The sequence below is a fragment of the Crotalus tigris genome, unplaced genomic scaffold (genome assembly GCF_016545835.1).
Source record: "Crotalus tigris isolate CLP2741 ecotype Arizona unplaced genomic scaffold, ASM1654583v1 scf7180000017964.494433, whole genome shotgun sequence".
In the NCBI taxonomy this organism is placed as follows: Eukaryota; Metazoa; Chordata; class Lepidosauria; order Squamata; family Viperidae; genus Crotalus; species Crotalus tigris.
In genome coordinates this window covers 217658-237436 of record NW_024096747.1, presented here as the reverse complement: position 1 = coordinate 237436, position 19779 = coordinate 217658, and the positions used below count along the sequence as shown (strand labels likewise).

Below are 19779 nucleotides of genomic sequence, written 5' to 3'. Positions count from 1 at the left end.
GCTCACATGCAGACACCCTTTTTATAACTAATAGAGTTAGCTAACCAACCCACTCTCTAATGTGGACTTTGTGTATCTATCTTCTACCCCTCATAGGTCCCATCTCCTCAACCTAGACCTGTAAGGTCCCTTGTACTGACAAGAACCTCACATATTCGCCTAGATGCTTAGGAGGGGCCTTAGCCCGTTGTGACCTACGCAAGGTTAGGGAGGGTGCCTGGTCTGTCAGCTCACCTGCCCAGCTAGGCAGACCAGGACTTGTTCTTAAGGGCGCCTAGCCTACCGGCCCGTCTGTTGAGCTCACTAGACCAGGACTTTTATGCACAAATTTTGCAGGTGACCCCTGGTGAGGCGTGCCGGCAGAATTGCCAGAGCTCTCCCCAGGCTCCGTGAGAGCAGCTGAAATTCCCCAACCCTCTGAATTGGCTGAGGATTCCCCAATTCCCTGGATGGCCCCAGGGAACTTAGTCTCTTGAGCCCACAACCAGTCTCGGATGTGACCTGCATTGCAGGTGTGCCCCAATACTCCCAGTCCTCTGTGGCCGAGGTGCCAGAGTCAGGGGCCGCCTCTATGGCAAACCCCGCCTCAGGTGAATTCCTGTTTGGAGCTCTTGTGGATACGCATGACTCCCTGTTCGGTGCAATAGCTGAACTCTGAGGATGCCCTTTCACCTCCCCTGGGAAATCCCTAGCGACCTGCGGTATGTCCCAGGAACAGTGAGATTGTGTCTCAGAAGGTTGACCTGAAGTGCGACATGGTTCCTGTACCCCCTCCCCCCCGAGAGCGGAGGCAGGGGCGGAATCCACAGGGGACAACCACCAGCGCAGTTGATCGATGTGACGCCGCAGGACGCGGCCATCTCCCAAGGTCACTTCGTATGAGAGAGGTCCAGAGTTCTTACAGATGACAGCAGGAACCCACAGATGACCAGGAGCATAGTTCCTAGCCCAGACCGGATCACCAAACTGTAGTCTCCTTGGTGCCTGCGGTTGCGACACCTGTAAAGCCACCTGGTCTGGGTGCAACTTGTCCAATTTAGTAATGAGTCTGTGACCCCAGAGGAGTTCAGCTGGGCTCTTCCCAGTGGTAGTGCAAGGTGTGGTGCGGTGTGCAAGAAGAAAGTCAGCTAACCTGTGATGCCAGCTACCGAACATTAGTCTTTTGAGTGCATCCTTGGTGGTACGCACCATCCTTTCAGCTTGCAAGGGAGCTGACATTGCATGCCAGATCAGGTTGGCCTGAAGAAAAGCCTGGAACTCAGAAGAGGTAAATTGAGGGCCATAATCTGAAACCAGGACATCTAGAAGTCCATGTGATGCAAAAATTCCTCTCAACACCTGGATAGTCCTGGCAGTAGTAGTGGAGGAAACAGGAACAACCTCTAGCCACTTGGAATGGCTATCAACAAAGATAAGGAAGAATTGCCCCTGGAAGGGCCCAGCATAATCTAAATGTACCTTGACCAAGGGGTGTGTGTCTCCTCCCACTTGTGGACAGGGGCCTGAGGCATTTCAGGCCATGATTATTGGCACACTTGACACCTGTGCACCTGAGCCTCGACAGCTTTATCAAGCCCAGGCCACCAAAGATGACTGTGTGCAAGCGCTTTCATCCTGACTATCCCAGGATGTCCCTCATGCAGAGAGATCAAGACTCTAGACCTCAATGAGGCTGGGATGACTACCCTGCTACCCCATAAAAGGCACCCATTAAAGGTAGACAGTGCGTGTCTTCTTTGCCAAAAACTTTGAAATGTCGCATCTGGACACGTGTCAGGCCATCCTGACAACACCCATGTCAGCACACGTGTAAGCATGTGATCAGTGGCAGTTTCTGCAGCCACGTCCCTAGCATTGAGGGGAGATTCAGGCAACTCCTGAATGGAAAGAATATTGATGGCAGGAGCAGGTTCTGCTTCTACCTGAGTTAAAGGCAATCTGCTTAAGCCATCTGCATGGCCCATTTGTTTTCCAGGTTTGTGAACTAGAGTGTAGTCATATGCTGACAGGAAAATGGACCATCTCAGCATACAAGGAAAAATGATATGTGGTGTCTGTTTGTTAGTAGTAAACAAACCCAACAGAGGCTTGTGGTCTGTATAGACCGTGAACTGGCGGCCATATAAGAAATCATGAAATTTCTTAATGGCAGCCACTAGGGCCAAGGCTTCCCTGTCAATCTGAGCGTAATTCCACTCTGCAGACAGAGTCATTGAATAATAGGCCACAGGGACTTGTGTCCCATCAGCCTTCAGATGGCTAAGTACTGCTCCCACTCCATAAGGAGATGTATCGCATGCGATGCAAACAGGCAGTTGCGCATTGAAATGCACTAAAATAGCATTAGAAGTGAGCAAGGCCTTAACCTCATTGAAACTCTTGTCATGGCCTTTAGTCCACTGCCAAGGAGCCTGCTTGTCTAAGAGCCTATGTAATGGCTCTGCCACTGCAGCTTTGTGTGGGAGAAATGCATGGTAAAAGTTTAAGAGCCCCAAGAAGGCTTGCAGCTCACTTTTGGACTTGGGGCTTGGGGCCTGTTGAATAGCTTGTAGTTTAGCTTCAGCAGGGTGAATGCCTTGGGCATCAATCCTGAAACCTAAGAAGTCAGTGGAAGTGACTCCTATCTTGCATTTATCCTGCTTTAGCTTAAGGCCTGCTTTTCGAAAACGAAGCAAGACAGCCCTTAATCTTTCTGCTAAATTTTGAGATGACTCCCCAGCAATGAGGACATCATCGAAGTAGGGACAGACCTCAGGAATACCTCGATGTGTGCTCTCCATGACACTTTGGAATATGCCAGGGGCTACATTGACCCCAAATTGCACTCTCTTGACCTTGAAGGCCCCCCTGTGAGTTACAATAGTCTGGGTGTCTGCAGCTGCCTCATCAACAGGTAGCTGTTGATAGGCCTGTGCCAGGTCAAGTTTCACAAAAATGCGCCCCCCCCTTGAGGGGGGCCAGGATGTGGCTTACAACAGGGACTGGATAAGCGTGCTGTTGCAACGCCTTCTTCAGTGTACACTTGTAGTCTGCACATAAACATATTTCCCCATTAGCCTTTAAAGGTGTTACTATGGGGGTTTCCCATGGACTAGAATCCACAGGTTCTAAAATGCCCTGCTGGAGCAATTTGTCCAGCTCAGCATCTATTTTACCTTTGAGGGCAAAAGGTACCCTCCTAGGCTTGACCCTGATGGGTGTGATAGTTGGGTCTAACTATAGCGCAATGGGGGGCCCCTTGTAGGATCCTAGCTCTGAACTAAACACATCTGCAAATCCTTGCAAACCTCTGCAAGGCCCAGCGTTTGCAAGCTGTGCAGCCCAGTTACTTGGATTCCCAGACCCTCGAACGAATCAAGTCCAATAAAACTTGTACATTCACCTCCAAAAACCACCACATCTAGGGAACCTTCAAAATCCTTATACTGTACCTTAAGGGTGGCCTCCTCCCTTAACACACACCATAGAATTTTGAAAATCAGTGAGTATTAGATTTGATGGCCTGAGTTTAACTCAAAGGCCACTGCTGCTACATATCCTTTTGAATGTGTTAATTGAAATAATTGAGAGAGCGGACCCAGTGTCCAACTCCATTGATAAGGGAACCCATTGCAACCTTATGTTAATGGAAAGTTTCTTCTTAAGGGGCTTGTGTGTCCCTGTTTTCAGAATGCTCCTGTGTGATGCGCAGAAACCCACCCTGTGTTGGCTGGGGACCCTGGTATCTTTCAGATGCAATTCTTCACAAGGTTGGACCTTCTGGCGACCCAAACAGACGGATGTGATGTGGCCTTGTCTGCCACACACCCTGCAAATGGCGGAGCAAAACCTGCAGTCAGCTCGCTTGTGGCATCCTCCGCACCCGAAGCATTGAAGAGATACTGGGTCCTTGTCCGGACGTCCCTTCTGCCTCCTTTCAGCTGGCTGGTGAAGTCTGTCTACCTCTTCTTCAGGATCCTCTTCCGATCCTTCTCAAGCGTCCTCTTGATGGACGGTAGCTGTGTCTGGAGGATTCCTGGCGAGGTGCAAGGCCTTCACAGCCCCGCCTGCTGCTTCCTCAGCTGCCACCTCTCGCAATGCATCTTGGAAGGAAACATCTTCTTTTGCAAAAATCTTTTGTTGTGAGTCTCTGCTCCTTAAGCCGCAGACAAAGCAATCTCGAAGCCTCTCTTCCAGATCCTTGAACTCACAAGGTCTGACTGCTTGCCTTAAGGCTGCAATAAAGTCTGCAGTAGATTCACCCGGCCTCTGGTGTCTCTGCTCGAACGCGTGCCTCCAAGCAATGATGGATAACTTTGGCTGGAAGTGTTCCTTCAACATTTTCTTCAAGTCAGCATATGTTACTGACTCCAGAGGTGCAGGGGCCACAAGATTTTCTGTGATGTCAAAAGCTTCTTGTCCACAGGCACACAAAAGAGTGGCTGCCTTCAGGCCGTCTTCTCTAATCTGATTTACTCTGAAGTTATTCTCCACCCGTGCTAGTTAGGAATTCCATCTCTCTGGGTGGGAGACATCGAAATCAGTCAAGCGGCCAATCTTCGACATCGTAAAGGTTACGATGTTCACCACTCACTTCCTCTGCAAACTGCTGTTTGGGGAAAGGGTCCTTTAGCTGAGCTCACCCTCCAGCGACACTATACTGGCAGGCTGGGATGCTGATTCAGATGCCGTCTTCCCCTTTTCAGGACTTCCAGGGTAAGTCCTTAAATCTTTTGTTTCAGCTTACAAAGGATCCCATCCTCGTCGCCAGTGTTAAATCCTTCGTTCGCGTGCGAATGATGAAGACGCATGGTGACAACTAACAATGCTTTATTCTCCTACTCCAACTCCAAGCAAAGAGCAAAAGGCACGCAGGCCTTTTTATAGGGCTTGAAACCCGGACAGAATGAACCAATAAGACTTCTTCTTTCTTCGTGCCTTGCGCATGCGCACAAGGCTGGCGCCACTCTGTCTGGTCCCGGGCAGCTTTTAGAATGCCCAGGACCATTTGCAACAATTCTGGGCCTGCTGAGTTTCCTCATCACGCCCAGGACACAACACCATCTTTCTGCCCTGTGTTCCAGCTTGTCAAGATCCACCCACATCATCTCCTAAAGGGCTTGCTATTCTCCCTATCTTTGCATCTTCTGCAAATTTTACAATCTTTTTAAATCTTTTTGTACAACTCATTTTTAAATATATGGGACAACACAGGTCCTAAAATGGCGTCTGCAGTACACCACTTGACACTTTTGTGTATCTAGTTTGATTTTTAAAAAATCATGAACATACTGTATATTTATAAACTACAATTTTTCAACCGGCTCTATATTCATGTAATAGTGGTATAGTTCAGCCTAGTTTACCAGAATCTCATGAGAATCAAATACTTTTACTGACTTCAAAGTACACTGTTCCATGGCAATCCCCTAAACTGGTCTCTCTATGAAAAAGGGAAATCATACTGGATGGGCATGACTTGTTCTTGATAAACCTGTGCTGCCAAGCAAGACATTGTCTTCTGAATGCTCACAACCTGTCTAATAATCTGTTCCAGAGTTTTGCTCAGTATCAGCTTCATACTCATTATCAGCTTCATACTTACCAATCAGTCGTTACACAGGTTCTTTTTTTCTCTTTTCACAGTTCTAAAACTTTGTGTGGTCTCTCATCCATGTAATAACCAGGCCTGATCCTGCTTAGTTTTGGGCCCAAAGCCATCCAAGTGCTACCATCTAATGTCTTTAAAACCTGATAACAAGTTGAAACTGGAAGAAAGTGAAATTTGGGGTTATTTTCTTGCTTTGTGCAGCCTTGCTTTGTATTCAGTTGTTCACTGTTATCTACTTTGCAGATGGCTTCCGTCATCTCTTCCCTCATCATCCTGGCAACCATTTTGAAGATTGGAGAACTTTTCCACGAACTACCCAAAGTATGTTCCAAAATTAGGCTGTTCTTTTTTGAAATATAATTGAGATACAGTAGATATTGAAGGAAACATTCTCCAAATACAGTGGTAATATCAACATATCTCTTTGTGGTATTTACATCATTGTAGAAAAGGTTTATACTGTATTTACGGGAAGTTTCTTCTGTTCTTACTCATTATTTGAATTAAAACTGCCTACTCTAGGTATTATTAAATAGCATCTTTGCCATTTTCTTTTAGGCTGTCTTAGCTGCCATTGTGATTGTCAACTTGAAAGGCATGTTCAAACAGTTCAAAGATATTCCTGCACTTTGGAGATCTAATTTTACCGACCTGGTAAGTAGGAGAAAACTTCAAGAGGAATCCGAAGGCAAGAAAAGACTGATGGATGGCCATAAATTCTGCTCTGTATGAGGAGCTAATCTAGATTATGCATGCAGCAGGGATACGATGCAGTTCTCATACTCAGAAACAGCAAATAATGATAGTATTATGTAAGGGACACCTGGGGAAAAAAATTCCAGTAAAACTGTGCTAATTTTCAACAATATTATAGAAACAAGTAGATGAAGAAATAAAATAGCAAGCAAAAAACTGACTTCTCCCCACCACCACCACCCAACATTGCTACAACTGATAGTGTCTTGCACTATATCTAAGAGAAATAACCCTGTGGCACCTACAGTTTTATTCTATAGTTTGGGAGGCCATTTACCTGTGATGATAATGTAGACCTTGGACAAAGAAATCTTAACATACTCAGAAAAATGATGTGCTAGAACTAGTTTTCAAGATATGCCATCTTTTTTTCTCTGTGGAAAGATTAAAACCATGTCATAATTATAGGGCATTCAGATATAAAAGTCTTCATGTCTTAATAATTACTATTAGTAATTACTTTGTCTAACCCATAAATTGTAGATCATCCACTTCTATAGATTTGAGGCTGTTACACATAGATTCCCAAAGGCAAGGAGACTGGATATGTTCCATACTTTGGGAGGTGAGATAATAATGACGGTGATGATATATTAAATTTGAATGTTACCCAACTCTCAACAATTCTGGGCAGCTCACAACATTCAAATAAAAAAATTACAATGCAACATTTTAAAAAAAAAGATAGGAACTCCGATTAGGATAGTCCAAAGTAGGGGGTAATATCTGAAAAAGTTTTTTTTCAGGCTTCCACAACACCCACCTCACATGGTCTTTTCAACAAGAATGCACAAGACCACACTGCAAACACCCAGAATCAAGCTGGATAGAGCTTTATCATTAATAACAAGCACTTCCAATGGCTTTTGTAAATCAGCAGCCTTGGAGATCACTGCAGTATTGGTGTTCAATGGCTGGATCTGTCCTTCTGATTGGCAAATTGGCGAAACAGTTCTACCAATTATAGCATCCAATAGAAAAAAAAACCCATGAAGAGGGTGTTGCAATAATCTCACTACGAAGTAATTTGTATTTTCAAAGCACCTACTATATACTGTTTCACATCATTGTTCTACTGCCTCCTACAGAGAAGGTTCCAGGATGCCTCATGATGTTTTAAAATCTTTGATGAAGTGGTTCTAATTCCATGTTATTTTTTATGCTGTAGGTTTTGCAATATGGTGCTTTTTTCTTCATATTTAGGTATTCCATAGCTAAGACATAATAGAACAATAACAATGGTCTATAGGGTTATTTTAAAAAAGCATCTCAATAGTCCACCTGACATAAATCAATTGCTTTCAACTTCTTGGATGACTTGACAAGGTTAGTCAGGACCACTGGCCAACTGCAATTTTGCACCAATTCACATTTGCTAATATAGCTCAAAAATAATAGCTATTGAATGTCTCCCTCTTCTAAAATTGAATGGAAATTCCAGTAATGCTTTCAGTACTGTTGTTATTCTCTCATTATCTCCAGTTTATCTGGCTTGTAACGTTTATCGCTACGGTATTCTTGAATCTTGACTTGGGACTGGCAGCAGCTGTGACATTTTCACTCTTCACTGTCATATTCCGGACTCAGATGTGAGTATTACACTAGCTAGCAAGAGGATGGGAGAAATAGATTTGGGAATTGCTTTTTGCTAGACTTTTATAGTGCAGCAATATAAGGCATTTATATTCTGCCCCATTTCAAAAGATTCAGGTTGATTTGTTCAAAGATAAGATCGTATTTAGAAACTGACAAGCAGAATTGTGCTAAAGTAAGGCAAGTAATATCAAACATTTTTTTTTATCAGAGTGTGTAAGCTAAAGATAAACATGGGAACTGTGGTCCCTTAAAGCTACTGAATTGTACTTCCCAGATCCGTCAACATAGTCCATTCTGCCTGGAGGTTCTGGAGGTGAAGTTCAGTATCTAACAGAAGACAGACTTCATCTTACTATTGGTGGAACTTCTAATTTCAGTACATATGCATAATTAAATCAAAACACTGTTATTACAATGAACCAAGAAAAGCACCTTATATCTGTATATGGAACCATTTAACTATATGCTGAGTCTATATGTTTAATCTAAACTGTGCTAACTGAACAGAGTTAAGGCGTAAGCCATTCTTTTTGCATAATCAGAGTATAAATACTCAAAAAGTTGTGTTACATCTTTTTTCATCATTGCAATCTATCAGTATCATGGGTAACATTCAAAAGAGTCATCATACATGGCTGGCTTTATCTACAATTACTTATATAAACAATTACTGTACTAGATAATCCAATAAAGAAACTTTAACATATAACTATATAAAGCAAGCAGCTTCTTTGTCCATGAGGAAGTCCAGATATAGATGTCACAAAGGATCTATTGTGAGAGCAGGCTAAACCCTTTGCTAATCCTTTTTCTCTTTTATTACCTTTCCTAAGGCCTTATTATTCTATTTTGGGACAAGTGTCCACCACAGGAATTTACAAAGACATTGCTGAGTATCATAAAGTAAGTATGTCATGAAAATGATTAAAGGAGATGATTGTCCGCAACTGCATAGAGAAAGATATTTATTTACGGTTAAACTTTCTATGCTGCTCTTTCTGGACTGGCTCTGAACAACTTACAAGGCAATGCATTAAAGAGAAGTTTTTTAAAAAAACAGGCAATACAAACAATATTGTGGAGTACCTGGTACTCTCTGAGCGTGGTTGTTTGCCTGCAGACATTTCATTACCTGAGTAGGTAATATCACCAGTGCTAGTGACTGCAGGGTTTGCTCCCTATTTATATTCAGTGGCTTGCCCTGGCAGTTTTGGTGGGAATGTGGTTCTCTGCTCTAGGGTGTTGTTTCCTGTTTTGATTGTTCTTCTGGAGTTAATCCTTGCTTATCTTATTGCAACATTAGTATAATAAATATCTATCATGGGCAGGGCCAAATAATATCTCCAGACGGTTTTATTGAATAGCCAAGTTTTTAGAGTTCTATGAAAATCCACCAGGGAAGAAGTATTGCAGGTCAGAGTGGGCAAGAAGACTACAAATGCAGACCACCACTGTAAAGGCCCAATTAGGTCCTGATCCTTGCAGTGGCAAAGTCCGTATTGTGCTTATTAATCTTCTGGGAAACCTCCTCTAGCCAAGAATTACAGTTATTAAGTTGGGTTTAAATGACACAGCTGACATGCCTGCCTGTGATCTCTGAGAAATTATCTGCCCAGCAAAACAACAGAGAATGATCAGTAAAGCTGCTGTGCTTATAATCTTCTTGTCCAACACTTCTGCTTCTTTTGTTGAGACTAGCCTCCTGCCAGTCTTTTCTTTCTTATTATGTGAAATAAATATATATATATATATATATATATATATATATTCTAAATTATATCTATTCTAAATTATATATATATGCTATAAAATAATCCGAAACCAGGATAATACTAAAAACAAAACTTGTTTAATTAAAAGCTAAGTCGTTTGTCAGTCAACACTACCGACATCATCAGAGCATGATGCAAGATATATATATATATATATATGTAGGTCTTTGGTTATTCGGGTTTTCTCCCACATCAAATTGGAAGTGTCTTGGCGACGTTTTGACGCAGTTAACAAATATATATTTGTTTTCTGAGGTTTTCACGGGTGTTTGTATGTAGGTCTTTGGTTATTTGGGTTTTCTTCCACGTAAAATTGGAAGTGTCTTGGCGACGTTTCGACGAAGTCTCATTCGTCATCTTCAGGCTGGTGTTTTCGGCTTCGTGTTTCTAGGAGCAATGTGTGATCATAGCTGTTTTTTCCTTTTAACTGCCAGTGGGGGTATGAACTGATTGGATGAGAGCTTGGCTGTGTTCTGATTGGATGGAGGTATGTTCTGATTGGTTAGGAGCTTGGCTGTGCTCTGATTGGATGGGGGGTTGGCTGTGCCACACAGGATGTCACCACCACACGTCCATGCAAAAAGCAAACCCAAACCCACACCGATGATGAGGCACGACCACAAATCAGAAGCCAGACCACAGCTGCATCATTAGCCACTTTAAACCCCTCCAATCCATACATGAAGCAAACTGACACCCACCATGAAGATGAGGCACGACCACGAACGCGAAGCCAAACAATAGCAATGCAGCTCACCATCTCACACCCCCCTGAAACTCAGACTAACCGGAGCACAACAAAGCCCCCACCCAAACAGAACACTCCCCCATCCAATCAGAGCACAGCCAACCCCCCATCAAATCAGAACACAGCCAAGCTCCTAACCAATCAGAACACACCTCCATCCAATCAGAACACAGCCAAGCTCTCATCCAATCAGTTCATACTCCCACTGGCAGTTAAAAGGAAGAAACAGCTATGATCACACATTGCTCCTAGAAGCACGAAGACGAAAACACCAGCCTGAAGATGACGAATGAGACTTCATCGAAACATCGCCAAGACACTTCCAATTTGATGCGGGAGAAAACCCGAATAACCAAAGACCTACATGCATATATATATATATATTTGTTTGTTTTCTGAGGTTTTCGCGGGTGTTTGTATGTCTTTGGTTATTTGGGTTTTCTCCCACGTAAAATTGGAAGTGTCTTGGCGACGTTTCGACGAAGTCTCATTCGTCATCTTCAGGCTGGTGCTTCCTCCTTTTAACTGCCAGTTGAGGTATGAACTGATTGGATGAGAGCTTGGCTGTGTTCTGATTGGATGGAGGTGTGTTCTGATTGGTTAGGAGCTTGGCTGTGCTCTGATTGGCTGGGGGGTTGGCTGTGCTCTGATTGGCTGGGGAAGTGTTCTGTTTGGGTGGGGGCTTTGTTGTGCTCAGGTTAGTCTGAGTTGCAGGGGGGTTTAAAATGGTGAGCTGCATTGCTATTTTTTGGCTTCGTGTTTATGGTCGTGCCTCATCTTCATGGTGGGTGTCAGTTTGCTTCATGTATGGATTGGAGGGGTTTAAAGTGGCTAATGATGCAGCTGTGGTCTGGCTTCTGGTTTGTGGTCGTGCCTCATCATTGGTGTGGCTTTGGGTTTGCTTTTTGCGTGGATATGTGGTGGTGACATCCTGTGTGTTTTTTATGAGTGTGGGTCTGGTGTCATTTTTTGTGTTAGGGAGTCATTTGTCAATAAGGGCAGGTTTCCAAATGGCTGGTAGGTGGGAGGTATCATCTCGTTTGTTCATGCTGTGTGGGCGTTTTTCTATCTCGATGGCTTCTCTGATTATTCTGTTATTAAAATGTTCAGTTTTGGCAATAGTTCTGGTCTTTTTAAAGTCAATTTCATGTCCTGTGATTTTAAGGTGTTGGACCAAGGAAGAAGTTGGTTCCTCTTTTTTGATTGAGTTCTTATGTTCTTCAATGCGTGCACTTATTCTTCTGTTGGTTTGTCCGATGTATGTGGTGGGACAAGTGGTGCATGGGATTTCGTATACTCCTTGATTTTCTAATTCAATTTTATCTTTGGGGTTTCTTAAGATGGTGGATATTTTTCTGTTTGGGCAGAATGCTGTCTTAATGTTGTATTTGTGGAGGATCTTACTGATTCTGTCTGTGGTGCCTTTTATGTAAGGGAGGAGGGCTTTACTGTTTTCTTGTTCTCTGTCTTGGGTTTTAGTCGGGGTTTCTTTTTGGATTAGTTTGGTAATCTTATTTTGTTGGAATCCATTGGATGTAAGTACATTAGTGAGAGTGTGTAGTTCGGTTTTTAGGTGTTGTTCATCAGCTAAGCGTTTTGTTCTAGAGATGAGTGTTTTGACTACAGAGTTGATCTGTGCTGGGTGGTGGTGTGAGAGAGCATGCAGATAGCGGTTTGTGTGTGTTTTCTTCTGGTAGATGGTGTGTCCTAGGGAGCCATTGGATTTCTTTGCCAAAAAATAGCAATGCAGTTCACCATTTTAAACCCCCCGGCAACTCAGACTAACTTGAGCACAACAAAGCCCCCACCCAAACAGAACACTCCCCCAGCCAATCACAGCACAGCCAACCCCCCAGCCAATCAGAGCACAGCCAACCCCCCAGCCAATCAGAGCACAGCCAAGCCCCTAACCAATCAGAACACACCTCCACCCAATCAGAACACAGCCAAGCTCCCACCCAATCAGTTCATACCCCCACTGGCAGTTAAAAGGAAGAAACAGCTAAGACCACACATTGCTGCTCGAAGCACGAAGCTGAAAACACCAGCCTGAAGATGACGAATGGGACTTCGTCGAAACGTCGCCAAGACACTTCCAATTTTACGCGGGAGAAAACCCGAACAACCAAAGACCTACATACAAATACCCGCGAAAACCTCAGAAAACATATATATATATATATATATATAATATATATATATATATATATATATATATATATATATATATATATATATACACATACATACATACATACATACATACATACATATATATATATATATATATATATTCTAAATTATAATGATCTGATCAGGATTGGAACCATCATGTCTGGATTGGAGTAGACTCCCGCCATCTTTAGATCTTATTTTACATATATCTTAATGTTCCTGATTTATCTTTAAAAATAAATAGATGGAGTTCCTGATCAAACTCTATTTATTCTGGTCTTTGTATATTGACCCCATGCTAACTCTCTTTTCTTAACATTTGTGTTCCTTCCTTCCTCCCCCTCCCCCCAGGCTAAGGAAATACCAGGTGTGAAAATTTTCCACTCTTCTGCTACTATCTATTTTGCTAATGCTGAATTGTATGCAGAGGCCCTTAAAAAAAAGGTGAGAAAAACTTTAGAGTTTATTCTTAGTATTTGCTTGGTTGCTCATTCGTGGCAATCTATGACCTCTAAAATAGCTTTGAGCTATATTCCACTTAGAAGGAATCAAGAGACAGGTATTCTTTCAACTCCTGTGTGGGAGTGCTCTTGTGGTACATTTAATTCACCCTTGGCTTTCATCTTTGCTCAGGGAAAAAGAAGTGCATTTTTATTCTGCATATAAAGCTGTTACAAAATGATCAAAAGCTCGGAATTAAAGCAGCAACGTTGAAGGCAGGGCAGGGGGTCAACCTGCATTTCTTATCGAAATCCACACTTGGGCATACACACACACACACACACATATATATATATAGATAGATAGATACGTCTGTGTGTGTGTCTGTGTGGTGTGTGTGTGTGTAATGGTTCCGATAGACAGAGACAAATAAAGCAGAACTCCAAGGCTTGTGAATTCCACAAAGAACATGTTTATTGGTTACAAAGTATCAGCATGGTCAAGAGAGAAACCAAGTCTAAATTTCTCACTAAAAATTACCCAATTACAAAGTATAGATATATATACTCCATTGGGCTAAAATATGTTTTTAATTGATGATTCAGACTAGGAAAAATTTATAGGAATTTCATTTTGCCCAGCCGTCTCAGTGTTGCTCTTCTGATTAAATTTTGAGTTTACTTTCCCTGTTTAGAGTTGGTGTGCCATCTTCTCATTTAGAGTTTCCAAGGGGATGCATAACTGATGATAAATAATAATAGTAGTAGTAGTAGTAATAATAATAATAATAATAACAACAACAACAACAACAACAACAACAAGGGTAGTACCAATAGTAATAGGCTCCTTGGGTGCAATCCCAAAACAACTGGAGCACCACTTGAACACCATTGGCATTGACAAATTCGTTATTAGTCAATTGCAAAAGGCGGCCTTATTAGGAACTGCTTCCATCCTGCGACGATATCTGTAATACCATCAAACATCCACATCTGCCTATCCCAGGTCCTGGGTAAGGACTCGATAGGTAGACAAAATGCCAAATCCAGTCTGAACATCTGGCTGACTGTGCGATGATCCATAATAATAATAATAATAATAATAATAATAATAATAATAATACTGGTGAATGAATAGACTGTGTGAGATGTCAAAAGCAGGGGGAAACAAATTGGTGGTTTTCCTAAGGCACAAGGGATAATATCTCTTGCAGAGATCTCCTTCCCAGAAACATTCCTCCCACCTCCAAAACCTTCTGCCACATTCCCAGAAACCCAGAGGACAGCCTCTGAGGAAGATCTTTGTGAACGATGATAAGTGGACATACTCTGGTTTCTCTTCAGATTGTATAAATCTTTCGCCTTTTACTAAAGAAAAGCCATTTCCAACCCATTCCCCACCTACCCACAGCACATCCAAGTAAATAGCAGCTCCCTGAATTGTACTCAGAAATTGTCCAAAAACTAATAAAGCTCTTTATTAGGAATTAACAGTCTTTTTATGTCAATGGCTGGTGCCAGTTAATATCTTCTGTTTTGAAATAATTTCTGTTTCTAGGCTGTCCCCACAGCAGATCCTTATAATGGCCTAATGCAGTCATGAGCTTACCTGACTTGTATAGCTTTCTCTCTCCAAAAAGACTGTCACTCCTGGATGAGTAAAAAAACCAGTGAGCACTGAGTAAATATACAAGTAGTAAAATAAGGGGTTGATACAAGCCCTTACCCACTCACTGTCTTTCTGTACTGTATGACCATATTTTTTCCACCATTTTACCCATTGAAGTCAGGGGCCCAATAAAAGGAAGTGTGAGGGAAAGTGCAAAACAACTCTTTTTATTTTAGTGAAACTTTTCTTATCACATATCAGTCCACCAGATTATTTCAAATATCAACTCATACCTTAAATGGGACCTTCTCAGCAGGTGCATCCCACCATCCAAAGCTTCTTTTAACAAGCCTGGTGGAATGAAAATGAGTAAAATAGATCATGGTGTCTTCCAGGAATATCTGCAGGATATGATAAAAAAAAAAAGTCAAGATGGGAAACATACCAAAGCTCTGCCTGGTTTTGATGTGCATCGCATGGTGCAAGGCATATCAAAGATAGGCAGAGCTTCAACCACACCACGGTGTCGGCCATCTTGACTTTTTGACCATAGCCCATCACACGTCAAAAAACTGGCAGCTGTCATTTGCATCCTGAGATGTAACTACTTGTCTCTTTTATAGTGTGGCATTGATGTGTGCCGTCTCATTGAAAAGAAGGTGAAAGCTTTGAAGAGGAAGCAAAAGAAAGACAAAAAAGAAGCCAAGGTACCTTTTCTGACTAGTGTTTTTTTTTCTTCTTCTAAATTCCAAGTGGACTATTTTCCACAAGGACACCTGGATCTGGTTTTATCTATAGATAAAAAAAGATGAAGGGGGTTAGACTAACCTTCGCTAATCTGGAGCCCTTCAGATATTTTCTATACTGCATTCTCATTCACAAATAGACATGGATAAAGCTGGAAACAATGGCTGGCTGGATTGTACTGCTGTATTGCTATATTTTCCATACATGATATAGAAAACTTTTATACTGAGAGCACTGCTGGACTGCAACTCTCTGTTTTATTGACAGAGAACAGAACAAAAATCCTAAGAAGCAGGTTTAGACAAAATCAATATTTCTATCAGTTCTACGTCAACAGTTTATGTGCAGAAAAACAACATCTTTACTCAGCTTTGGGTAGCACACCATTATTTGTTCACATACTGTACTGGACTTTCATTTGTTTTAACTATGGCTTGTGCAATAAGCTACCATGGCATGGCACCAACATACCGTGGTCCTAACTTTTGTCATTTTCTTCCTTGATCCAAAATTAATTGTATGTTTCTTAAAATGTCATATGAAGAAAGAGTTCTGTAATTATTGTGATCTATGTTTTCTTCTTGTTTTTGGTAACAGAAAACTGCTAAAAAATCTGGAGAAAACAACCCTGGATTTGAGGATGTAGAGATGGATGCAAAGTCACAAGTACTGTACCATGTACAATCATTTTAAAAAGAGAAAGTACAGACAACATTGCCTAGGCATTTAGGCAGTGGTGGGATTCTAATATATTAAAAACTGATTCTCTGTGTGGATGCTGCTTCTGGAAGTCCATTCTGGGCCTGGGCAACAAAAAAGTAGCTACTGATTCTGCCGAAATGTTGCGAACCAGCTGAATCCCACCACTGCATTTAGGACATTATTATAGCTCAGTAAACCCATTTGTATACTGTATGTATGTATTTCTGTGTAAGTGAGCACTTTTGGCTTCAAAACCCAGCAAAGTAGGGTTTAAATGTTGAATAACCAGGCAACAAAAGTGGTAAGTCTTTGCTGAGCTTCATAAGTATGGATTTACAAGTGACACTTTCTCCAACCAAAGTTTTCAAAGATCTGAGATTTCAGATCAAGCCTGGGATTGAGAGGGAAGTCTCTAGGTAGAGGCTAAAGAGGTACAGCTATCCCATTCAATTCATAGAGATGCACCTGATGAAATCATACTTATATTTACTTATATTTATCAGTACAAGGCATCTTTTTACTTACAGTGCTAATATTTAGTTGATCCACACAATCCCTTCCCACAAATGGATTTCTTACTGATTTGTATGGACCTAATTTTGATTATTGTAAGCAGTGCCTCATCATATGCAGAAGTTGTGGAAGCTTCATCACATGAAGCTTTCAAGAAGAGACTGGATTGCCATCTGTCAGAAATGGTGTAGGGCAGGCATGTCAAACTCGCGACGTCATGTGACGTCACGCGAGGTATCGGAGCTTTTTCACCATTGCTGGCAATGGGGTGGGCGCAGCTCCGGTATAATGAAACTTGCCTGCGGGCCGGCAGTTTGACACCCCTGGTGTAGGGTCTCCTGCTTGGGGGGGGGGGGTTGGACTAGATAACCTACAAGGTCCCTTCCAACTCTGTTATTCTATTCTAATCTATTCTATTCTTATTTGTACAGGTAGAAATCCAATAGTACTGTATATAATATATCCACAATAAGTTTCAATAGATATATCTTTTGGACATTTGACAGATGCATTCTGACAAAAAAAATGCAATTCTGACATGTTGTACCTCTGTGTTCACATATACACACATGCAGTACAACATGTGTGTATATGTGAACACACACACACACACACAGACTTAATTGCTCTCAAGAACCAAAAAGTAGTGAGATACTTTTCACTAGGTTACTAAGTTGCCATGACAGTACTTTCAACATGACACAACCACTACTAAGATAAATACAGGAAGGAGCTATTACTGCTTTAGATTTCTTGTTTCTTTCACCAAGTTTGTTCATATTTTTTTCCTAAGGAAATTTACATACCTCCTATGATCTTGTTCATTGCCTCAAAAAACTAGCATCTGAGCTCTCTGATGTTCCAAATATTTTTCTGGGTTTTAAGGTAACGTGTGAGTACCCAACATATGATTATGTTCTGTCCATAGAAAGGGATTTCCTGTATCTAGTAGAACTAAATCCACACTTTTCACATTCCATGCATACTCTTAATAGCAAAGACAACCAGGAGAATCCCTCCAAGTAATCAACTCTACTTCTCCTTTCTTGCAGGAACCAGAGGAAGGCATAGTAGATATTGAGATCAATGGAACTGTGATGGCTTCGGATCCCCCAAGTCACCACCAGCCACAATATTGTGGCAAACCCAGTTTAAATAGTCTGGGGTTGGAAAAGCCTTCTATCCACTCAATCATTCTGGACTTCAGCTCTGTCACCTTTGTGGACACTGTCTCCATAAAGACCTTAAAAAATGTAAGGAAAAGGAGAGCTTTCAGATGTATGGCTGTGCCCCATTTTGGAAGAAAGGCCAACTGACCTTGTAGGAGGGAGGTGCAAGGAATAAATGCCACTGCCCATATGAAGAGTGGATTTAACTGCTTTCTTTTCCTGCTGAAATTCTGTCAAAAAATCCACATTTGTTCCAATGTCCTGTTTGTTCGAGGGAAGAAATGGTAAAAGTAGTGTTTTCTTTCTGAATCAAGAAAGTCTGGAAATTCCCTTGTGATATTCTCCAAGAAAAATTATTTGACTCTTTGCTTCAAAGTCACCAGGATGATGAAATTGTTTATAATCTTTTACCACCTTCTACCTTTCCCTATAAATTGCCCATCTGAAAAATGTGACTCTCTAGCCCTTAAAGATCATAGAGATCTTGAGATTCCATGAATGTAACATCTATTTGTATTTGTCATGTGTAGAAAATGCTAAAATTGATCATGGTCTCCCGTTGAGTTCTGGACTTAAGAAGGTTATGAGTTCACTTCAATTTCTGACCTCCTAAAAATGGCTCTCCTGCATCTTCTTGATTGCTTTAAATCAATTCTCTCATTTGGACACTTCTCCCCAGCACACATATGTGTGCTGTAATTGAAATGGTTGGCAAGACCTCAAAATGCCAAGAAAGCATTTATTTCCCCAGCTTTTCAGAAATAAGGCTCTTTTCTGTGGCAGATTGCTCATGGATACTGCTGCTTCACTAAACTTAAAAGGATTGAAAGAACAAATGGAGGGGGATAGAAATAACTTTCTAGTAAATCCTTTTCAACTGTGCATCTTCCCATTGTGATGGACTTTACAGTAACTCCCTTTAGCATGCTCTGGGTGGGGGGATAATGGAACTCAAACACCAAAACATCTGGATCATGCTATCTTAAAGGAAAACTCCATTAGCAGTTTTCTTACTTAGCCTTAATTGACCAGCTGGGGAAACACAGGCATTTATATTTCAATCCTGATATTTCTGCTTTGTTGCCTTCTGCAGATATTTAAAGATTTCCAGGAGATTCAAGTGGATGTGTTTCTTGCTAGTTGCCATGGTAAGAAAGTTCTAGGAAGTCATTACCTTGGGAGTGGGTGTACTTTGAATCAAACATTCCTCTTTTGGCTTCAGGCTCTGGCTCTTGTGTGTCAGTCAAGGTCTAATTCATGGGTGAGTTGAAGGAAAAAATCCTCATCGGGGTCCAGTCCAAGCTGGGAATAAACAAAATGGAGACTGCTTTAGAAAAAAGATTGCAGTTTATGGAAGAGGAGAGCCAGACAGAAAGATGGCTCTGGGAAAAACTGACCACATGTAGCAGGGAGTGGTGGGTTTTTATACCTTCTGGGGTTCTTGAGGTTGTTTCCTGTTACTGTTTGAGGCTTTGTATTTCCTGTGTTATGTACTTTGATCTGAATCTGTGTATGCCCTTTTGGTATTGGCGGGTTAATCCTATTATGTCTCCTGTCCTTAGAATTTGGGTGGGGGTATGTAGATTTTAGGTGTCTTTGTTGTCCTAATAGCTTCATGGCTCCAACCTTCCTGAATGGATTATTACATATGCATTTCTAAAAGTTGTCATTTGCCTAGTTTCTGCTTGGGGGAGAAGAGCTGGGGTTGGTTTCTGTCTTTTTAAAGATCCTCTCCATTATTCCTTTGGAGAAATATATTCTGCCTTTTTAATATTCCCCAGAATATTTCCTTCTGTGGATTCTTCCCACAGGCGTTTATGAGTTTCAGCATTACAGATAATCCTTGACTTACGAATGGTCATTTAGCGACTGAAGTTACCATGGATACCTCCACTCCCCCAAAGCTACTTACGACCCAATTTCAGAGTTCCTATATCAGCTCCCTCCCTGTGGTCACGTGAC

At 41.7% G+C, this 19779-nt stretch overlaps 1 protein-coding gene across 4 annotated transcripts in view; it reads left to right on the top strand.

The window, feature by feature from the left end:
• SLC26A6 (solute carrier family 26 member 6) overlaps positions 1-19779 on the top strand; it is a 61864-nt gene that overhangs the window by 28170 nt on the left and 13915 nt on the right. For all 4 annotated transcript variants that reach the window (XM_039345585.1, XM_039345584.1, XM_039345582.1 and 1 more), the window contains exons 11-19: positions 5834-5911; positions 6149-6244; positions 7829-7935; positions 8776-8845; positions 12989-13081; positions 15310-15393; positions 16031-16099; positions 17701-17901; positions 18911-18965. In XM_039345585.1, the coding sequence (XP_039201519.1) occupies positions 5834-5911; positions 6149-6244; positions 7829-7935; positions 8776-8845; positions 12989-13081; positions 15310-15393; positions 16031-16099; positions 17701-17901; positions 18911-18965 (853 nt within the window). The remainder of the gene's footprint in view (positions 1-5833; positions 5912-6148; positions 6245-7828; positions 7936-8775; positions 8846-12988; positions 13082-15309; positions 15394-16030; positions 16100-17700; positions 17902-18910; positions 18966-19779) is intronic.